This window comes from Physella acuta, unplaced genomic scaffold (genome assembly GCF_028476545.2).
Source record: "Physella acuta isolate Inbredline_101_S28 unplaced genomic scaffold, ASM2847654v3 ptg000671l, whole genome shotgun sequence".
Classification (NCBI taxonomy): Eukaryota; Metazoa; Mollusca; class Gastropoda; family Physidae; genus Physella; species Physella acuta.
Window position 1 is genome coordinate 181,666 of NW_026732190.1, and position 9,663 is coordinate 191,328.

The 9,663-nt window shown below is 34.5% G+C and overlaps 1 protein-coding gene across 1 annotated transcript in view; it reads left to right on the plus strand.

Moving 5' to 3' along the window:
• LOC131949052 (sex peptide receptor-related protein 2-like) overlaps positions 1-6,022 on the plus strand; it is a 40,033-nt gene extending 34,011 nt beyond the window's left edge. Inside the window, exons 7-9 of the mRNA XM_059310816.1 lie at positions 1,754-1,960; positions 2,314-2,475; positions 5,733-6,022. Coding sequence (XP_059166799.1) covers positions 1,754-1,960; positions 2,314-2,475; positions 5,733-5,981 — 618 coding nt within the window. The 3' untranslated portion in view covers positions 5,982-6,022. The remainder of the gene's footprint in view (positions 1-1,753; positions 1,961-2,313; positions 2,476-5,732) is intronic.
• Positions 6,023-9,663: the final 3,641 nt, after the last annotated feature.

The following is a 9,663-nucleotide window of genomic DNA, read 5'->3' on the forward strand; positions in this document are numbered from 1 at the left end:
AGACATTCTGAAGATTCTTGAGAAATTGAAAGTAGAATTAAGTACAGCTTTTCGGTTTTAGATATATGTTTTTCCCGAATTTATTAAAAACAAATTGATGTAAATAATGAATTTGGAATTCTTGCTGTAGATAGCCTGGCATAGGATAGTGAGATGGGCATTTCTGGCAACTCAATCCAAGCCAGTTTTTTTTTCTCATTGCACCGAATGATGGAACTGATGCCATAAGAAATGATTCCTCTTCGATCCAGCCGTTTTAAAGATTCAGATTTCACGATTTTATCAATAATTCGATAAAAAATCCAACGTTTCTTTGGCTTATTGACTGTGTTGCTATTTCTATACGTTGAAATAAAAGTGTTTTTTTCTTATGAGTGGATTCTTGCTTGTACCCCCCCCCCTCCAAACTTGCGTTTTCTAAACCAGGAATACCAAAGTACAGCGATGCTCTGAATACAAGCTATCTCTTACACTCTGTCTTTATACTCCACTCCCCTCTCTATCATCCACTCCCTTTCTCCATATGTCCCTCTCTTCCTGCCTCCAATCTCCTCTCTGTCATCTTCTTCCTCTCTCCGTATGCCCCCCCTCTCTTTCTCTCCACTGCTCTCTATCACCCTCTTCCTCTCTCCAAATGCCCCTCTCTCTTTCTCTCCACCCCTCTCTCCACCCAATCTGCCACCCTCTCCCTCTCTCCATATGCCCATCTCTCTTTCTCTCCACCCCTCTCTCCACTCAATCTGCTACCTCTCTCCCTCTCTCCATATGCCCCTCTCTCTTTCTCTCCACCCCTCTCTCCACTCAATCTGCTACCTCTCTCCCTCTCTCCATATGCCCCTCTCTCCCTGTCCCCACTCTCCTATCTGTCACCCCCTCCCTCTCTCCCCAGTACCAGACAGTGGAATATCATGTTACCCAGCGCATGTTCTACTCCTACATCACGCAATTCCCCAATTTCAAGTCATACCAGAACCACATTTGACCATTCCGATACCGATAATTCCAATTATAATTTGCGTGGGTATTTTTCTTGAAATACCGACACTAATAACTAGTGTCATAGTCATGCCTTAGTTAGCCTATCACATACACTCACATACACGTACACTCAAATACACATACACATACACATACACTCACATACACATACACTCACATACACATACACTCACATACACATACACTCACATACACATACACATACACTCACATACACATACACATACACATACACATACACTCACATACACATACACTCACTAGTAACATAACAGAGAGGATGATCTTATATTGCCATATATATGTTACTATGAGATAGGTAACACCTAAATAAAGAATTCAATTATTAAAAAGCATGGAATTTTTTTAAACAGACAAATAACTCCAACGTTTTTTTTTTTAAACTTTTTTAAAAATAGTTTCAGCAAATTTGTTTACTAAAAGTTTTTTTTTTGTAATTCGCCAATTTATTTTGTAAAATATCTTTAAAAAGTATTACACTTATTGTTTTTAAAGATCTTAAAAAAAAATAATCTCGCCAATATTTCTTTTGTAAAAATCATTACTAAGAAATGTTGCCTTATTTCATTTTTAAAATATGTGTTTCTTAAAAAAATTGTGTTTATTTCTTTTGTAAAATATATTTTTCTAAAAAGTAAATTATACCAATAATTACTTCTTATAAGAACTATTTCTAAATAAATCTCTCCGGTTTCTTTAGTAAAAACGACTGACTGATATGTTAACCTTTCAGTGGGTATCCCTGGCTGATAACGTGGTCACCATGTTCGTTCCCTCCATGGCCATCATAATCCTCATGATCGCTATCACGTTCAGCCTCATCAAGAGCCTCAAGCGACAGTCTCGGCTTCAGGGCGGGGCGTCCAGGAATGCTGGAACTAACGGTCAGCCGACCGGAAGTGCAAGGTCACACCGATCCAACACATCGCCACAAGCTAAGGTACGTGGATCACTTCTTGTTTCAACCAGTTGTAAGTGTAATGTTGTATTCCTCGAACATGCAAACAGTTCCATTTTAAGCTTTAAAAAAAAAATAAGTGTCTAGCTGAATTCAGCCCAGAAAGTGGTGTACGATATAGGTATGGTTAACTTTTCACATCAAGCTATTAAAATACATCCGGCTATAATAAAAGTAGTTATCATATTCTTGTAGGTACAATGGCCTAATTTCTCTCCCTCTCTCCTCTCTCTCTCTCTTTCTAATTATATATATATATATATATATATATATATATATATATATATATTTATTTATTATATACATTATTATATGCATTATTTTGTATATTTCAGGTGACTAGGATGCTGTTTGCTGTATCGTTTTTTTTCATCTTGCTCAACGGACCAAGCCACATTATCCGCATGCAACACATCATCATAACCTACAGCTACCCGACAACAACCGAATTGCCAACTGCTGCATCCATTGAGCAGCAGGTGCAGTTAATCTTCAATGTAAGACTCTTCTCTTTTACGACCTGAACAGCATAGAATTTCTGCACTGTAATTCAATTGCTCTAGGAAATTAAATATACATATGTTATATTTATAAAGAGATGAGATGATACCCAACCCAACCCAGCCCTAACCTAGCCTAGCCTAGCCTAGCCTAGCCAAGCCTAGCCTAGCCTAGCCTAGCCTAGCCTAGCCTAGCCTAGCCTAGCCTAGCCTAGCCTAGCCTAGCCTAGCCTAGCCTAGCCTAGCCTAGCCTAGCCTAACCTAACCTAGCCTAGCCTAGCCTAGCCTAGCATAGCCTAGCCTAGCCTAGCATAGCCTAGCTTAACCTAGCCTAGCCTAGCCCAGCCTTGCCTAGCCTAGCCCAGCCTAGCCTAGCCTAGCTTAGCCTAGCCTAGCCTAGCCTAGCCTAGCCTAGCCTAGCCTAGCCTAGCCTAGCCTAGCCTAGCCTAGCCTAGCCTAACCTAACCTAACCTAACCTAACTTAACCCAACCCAACCCAACCCAAACCCAACTTAACCTAACCCAAACCTAAAAGTAAAAAAAAAAAATAATCCCACAACTTTAGCGCTAGCGGCCAGCCGTATAAATGTGCCTAATTATTCATCGATTTTCCTCGAGCGCTATAAAATTTAAATTACCTCTTGGCCCAGCTAAGATAATTACTTACTCGTCTGTGTGAGTAATGTAATTAATAGTCGTGGACCATAATAAGGCGCTGCCATGTGTTTAATGTATGAGCCAGCTGCCGGCTATATCAAAGTACTGGACTATATTGATGACGTTATTAAGTCTGGGGTCAAGGAAAGGTTATGACCTGGAGGAAAGTGTTGGCAGGGAACACCCCCCCCCCAACCCGAAAAAAGGGCGGTAAAACGACTTTAGACACAGGGTTAATGTGTTGACCAGAATAAAATCAAACATGTGTTCCTTTGATTTTTTATATCGATACTGTTTATTATACTAGTGTTTTCAAAAACATTTGCGAATTTGTTTACTTTAACAGTGACTTTGTGACCATGTATTGATTTCCTCACTGCAACATAACCTAACCTAACCTAACCTAACCTAACCTAACCTAACCTAACCTAACCTAACCTAACCTAACCTAACCTAACCTAACCTAACCTAACCTAACCTAACCTAACCTAACCTAACCTAACCTAACCTAACCTAACCTAACCTAACCTAACCTAACCTAACCTAACCTAACCTAACCTAACCTAACCTAACCTAACCTAACCTAACTATATATCAATGTGAATACAATAACTATAATAGAAAAAAATAAAACGTATGCGTCTATATGGTCCTTACAGCATTTAGCGGAGTAGATTTTCTGCACTATATCACGTGGTATTTGATAACCGGTTCCCAGAAAAATGCGCATTCGGAAAACAGGGCAAACAGAAAAATGCGCAAATGCAAACTAATTATACTAAACGCTTTAATTGTGTCATATTTCATTATACTACTGCTTACATGAAGTCCTTCATTGTAATTTCAATAATACTCGATATAAGAAAACTAAAATGCCATTGTGTACTTTTTTAGCACAGTTTTAAGTTGCTCAGTTTTCCGTTGCGCATTTTTCCGTTGCGCATTTTTCCGTTGCGCAATTTTCCAATCACCTGATTAACCATTCGTAGTGCCCACACACAAGTTGCTGACAAAATATTCATAGACGTCAGGTTCGGGTACGTTCGGTTATTGATGGACACGACGAAGCCGCAGTAGAACCAAAAGTTTTCTTTGACGGATTTTAACTGTATTATGACAAGATATTTTTCATCGCTTCTCACATGAGTAAAAGATTAAAGTTAATAAGCGCTGCTGTAACTTTGGTCTCGATTATGGTTTTTTTAAAAATAAAAACTCTTCTTTCACTTCATTTGAGCAGTTGATTTTATCGATGTTTGTTCCTTGGTATAGTTTGATTCGATCACAAATCAATACATAAAATCAATCAAATGCATTAGTCAGATACACAACACTTCTTTTGATTAACTCAGAACAATATCTCTGAACTTGCTTTTGCGTGGATTAAGAGGATTATACATCAATTGACAAAAATACTAGACGTTTGATATAACTAGCTCAATAATCATTTAATGTTTTAGTAGTATGGATTTATTGATCGCTTTTCAAGAGCAAAATGGAAATAGAATATGCAGGCTGAATAATACGATAGTTAACACAAAAAGCAAAAAGTATACAATATAAAATTAGCTTGTAATATCCTATCAAGAATGGGATAGAACTAGGATATTTTAATATCCTTATTTCTACCTCGATTATAACCTTTCTGATAAGATAAAGATAGTTTTACATTAAACGTTACGTTTTTATTATTTAACTATATAAATATAGGTAGGTAAGAAAGACATTAAGATAAAGCTACGATGACAATCCCCCCACCCTTTCCCCTTCTAATATCTCTATAGTGTCCAACAACCTGACCTTTAGCTAGCTTTTCTTTATTTAACCTCATTATATTTTAACATAAATATAAATTGCATATAAATGTACTCAATTCCTCGAAGATTAATTTATACTAACTATTTATTAATTATTAATTTTTGACCGCAAAAAAATACCAACCAGTATGTTTTATTAAGCTTTAAATTGTCTATAATTGTCTTTCATTCTTCGTTCTACCTGCGTTTTACCCATCAATATTAAATCAAATGTGAACTTTAATTTCATGACATTTCCGCATCACACAGCACATTTTCTAACAAGTTTCTTGACATTTTCAATTTTCCTGTTTTCCTATTTTTCTTTTACATTTTATGTAGGCCTACATTATATATTTTTTTAATTCTATAAACACTCTTACTTCGTTTACATTTTTAAAAAGCTGCCTTTCAAAGTTCGATAATGTTTCCGTATTTCTTCAATTAAAAAAAAAAATGAGTTTTAAGAAACATAAACAACATTTTCATTTCGTTTACATTGTTATATATATTTTTAATTCTATAAACACTCTTACTTCATTTACATTTTTAAAAAGCTGCTTTTCAAAGTTCAAGAATGTTTCAGTATTTCTTCACTTTAAAAAAAAAGAATTTTAAGAAACATAAACATTTTCATTTCGTTTACATTGTTATATAGGTCGTCTCACAAGTGTCCGAATATTTATCCACATGTTATTTTTACATTGATTTTATAAACTTCCTTCAAAATTTTCATTTCCTTTGCACTTTTATGTAACTTGTTTTTCGGTAACTTCCTAATAGTTCGCCAATTCTCCACAGCTAATTTTCTACCTGAGCTTTGCTGTTAACCTGGGCATCTACCTGACCTGCGGGGACAGTTTCCGGAAACAGTTCAAGGAGACCTACTTCCCGTATTGTTTTCGTCGCTCCCCACCCCCTGGTTGTAGTGAGATGACCGCCATGTCCACAGTCCGACTGGAGGAATTGGACAACAAAAACGAGGACCAGACTGCGCTGATAGAGAACAGTCCCACGGTTGCTAAGGAAAACAACAACACATGTTCTTGAGGCTAGCAGGGGCGTTTTCAGCTTAAGAGGGGCCCCTGGTAGATAACCCCCTGTCTAAAAAAATACAACGTGTTTTTTAATGCTGGTAAGGCGTTTTAAGTTTAATGCCACCTGTGTAGATAGGCATCAGGGTCCATAACTCAATACGAGCTATTGAAGCTTGCAGGGGCGTTTCCAGAATACATGGGGTCCCTGGGTAACATGAACCCCAGGAAAAGAATCATTCGGGGTTCATAATATTGAAAAGATTGTTCACGGCTTGTTGAAAATATAAATCAAGGTCTGTAGGCATCTAAAATGTGTGAGGTATTCGCTGGAGAGCGTCAATTTTGTTCCGCTTCTGCAGAAAGTTGAAGCTAAAGTAAGAGTAAGAAAATGTAGGAACGTTGCTTAAGTTTTACCGTGGTGTTTGTTATTCATATTGTGTGATACAAGAGCAGTAAAACTAAAACTAACCTAGCAGCGTAAGGTAATTCCCCACCGTAAGTCCCATGGCAAGTTTATATAGGCGGAAACATTGCTGACTAATTCAGCGTATACTAAAAACGTCAATGTTTAAAATGGTACACTGAATAACGATGCTACTTTTTGACCAGATATGTTTCATTGTATTGGCGGATGGGAAGTAATTCAGTATATAAGAGAACTGGCACTATCTTTGATTACCTACCTTGACTATAACAATTTCTCTTTAGAAAAGGTTTTATTTTATATATATATATATATATATATATATATATATATATATATATATATATATATATATATATATATATATATATATATACATATATATATAAATGAAAGATTTTAGTGATAAATCATAACACAGTTGAATTGAATTCGAAAATGTGTTCATACTATATGTCATTTTAAAAAGAAAAAAAATACAAAATTAATTTTGTTCAATTGTTATATCACCATTTCTATCTAAATTTCATATTTTAAAAATGTAATTTTGATTTAAACATAATCATATGCTATGTAATCAAATGCTGTGACTTAAATATTGTATTATTTAATGTTTTTGTTTTGTAATTGTTTGACTTAAGGGGCACCATAGGATCAGTATTTCAAGTGCAAAATGTGTTAACATTACATTGTTTGTATGTTAAGTTTTTAAGCAATAGATTGTTTACCTAGGTGAGTGTAGGCAAACTGTAAAGACCTCAACACCATAACTACTTGATTAATATATGTTCCTTGTTGCACTTTAAAAGTGTGATCATTTTAAGGGGCAACAACCCCACTTTGTAAATCTAATACTGTGGTTTAATATTCATGTAGTACATCTTTTTACTTAATTTTACACTACTTTGATATTAAAGTTATAGATTTTAATTGAAAAAGGAATATTGTAATTAGAATATAAAACTTCAATTTATTGCGAAAAATAATTAAAGGATATTCAATATTGGTACATTTTCTTTATATCTTAATTTTAAAAAGATAAGAAAAAGCATAGTACTTTGTTAACATTTATTCTTCTATTTACATTCTATCTTAAACACAGTTATGATTTTTACTCAGTAAGAACAAAAAGTAATCAATTTCTAAATATTCCGAATTGTAACAAAACTTTCGGTGTTAGCTGTGTATTCATTTTGAATCGTACCCTTAGCTTTCATTTCAGTTTTCAAAAAGATGAATTTTTCATCAAGAATGTTATTTTTGTCAGGTAAATGTAATCAGGAATTTAATCATCAATACTATTTTTTTTTATTGGGCCATAGACAAAAGAGTAATATAAACCCCATTTTAAATAACAATAAGTTACATTTTACAAGGGTATTAAAAACATTGTATACTACAAGGCTTACATTGTAGTTATGTTTCGAGTGTCAGAGTATGCATGCCAATACCTTTCTAGCGCACCTATATTGCTGCTACCCTATGTAATCCCTGTGTCTATTTTTAGATGTCCCGTGAACCCAGCTTTTAACGATACTGACATTGCAAAAACTGTGATACAACTGTATAATATCTTCTTCATATCTCAACCAAGCTGTTCGCGTGAGGGTTGACTGAGGCTTTTTGTTATCGGTTATGTGTGATGGGTTATGTGTGATGGGTTATGTATGATGGGTTATGTGTGGGTAGTGGCGTCATAAGGCTGGGGTGTGTGTGTGGGTGGGGGGGGGGTTCTGGTCCGCACCGAATGACACTATGTATGGCGTGACATCATGCCGAAAAAATCATGACATTTTCTGTTAAAACAATGTTTTATCAAGTTATGATTTTTTTTAAAAAAGGTGGGGTGACACCTAAACGAAGATGCAAAAAAGTTGGAGTGACGGGGGGTGACAACCCTAAGATACCTTACCGGTGACACCTGACCTAGTGACGCCATTGTGTAGCTGCGTCTTATCAGTTATATGTGATGGACTATATGTCGCCGTGTGTTATCGGTTATGTGTAGTGGAATATTTGTAATTTAATACGTGGTTATATGTTATCGGCTACGTGGCGTTTTTTAGGTATTCAATTAATTCTTAAAGATGTACTAGTATAAACACTTTAGTCGTTATTTAGTTTTTAATGCCAAACTGCTTTCTTTCTTTGAAAAGTATTTCTTTTTTAAATTTTCAAATAAGCACAAAATTCGAATCTGCTGCAAGTATAGAGATATCTATTACCACTGATTTTAAACATAAATGTAATTTGAATAAACATTGTTTATTCGAATTAAGTATTTTCAAATCACGAATCGCACAAATTTAAAAAATATCTTAAACCGTATTTAATATTAATTAACAAAATGAACTTAATTGTTTACTCTATAAATTGATAAATAAGTGCAAACACATTACGATATTTAAAAAATAATTATTCGGTAATATACTGGTGATTTTCATTAAACCTTCATAATAGATGACTCAAAGCTTTCTGTGTAACTAAAGAGATACAACAATACATGATTATGTTATTATTTCAGTGGAAGATCAGCGTGACTGCCAGAATTTGAAATAAAGGATAATTGTATGTGTTGTATAGGGAATTGAAATGTGTTATTTATGATTCTGCTACAAAATATTGTAAATGTGTATAACACATTTGTATGTGTATAAGGGATGTAACTAAACTTTATTCCTTCCTTTTTAGATACATTAAGGTTACTGTTATCAAACATTATTAAACTATACTGCTTTTTATAATTGTACTGTTTAATAAAAATTTTAAATGAGTTGAAAATAAAGGCTTTTATAAATTTTACTGCACCTTATTCACGGAATACAAGACTGGTTAATTTTAGTTGTCTTTATCGTTCTGGACATCGGAAAGCTCTACAAAGTTCCGAATTAATCTATTATCAGTAGGAATATCTCTGATTATTCTGTGTTGTTTATTTTTGTCGGATTAACGTACATTATTATAAAGACTCAATTACAGACCAAATAACTTGTAACAAAAGCAATGTTTAATGTAAATTACAAGTTATTTTTAAATGCTTGTTACGTTATTTATACCGTCGTTATACAGAAAGATTTTCCAGTTTTTCTAACCCTTCCCATTTTTTAAAAATGCATGTTACGTTATTTATACTATCGTTATACAGAAAGATGTTCCAGTTTTTTTAATCATCCGTATTTCCTACTAATATCAATATTTGTCCCCTGAATGTAAATCTAGCTTTTGGTGTCTTGTAATGCGTAAAGTTATCACACCTAGTTTTAGTCGCCGC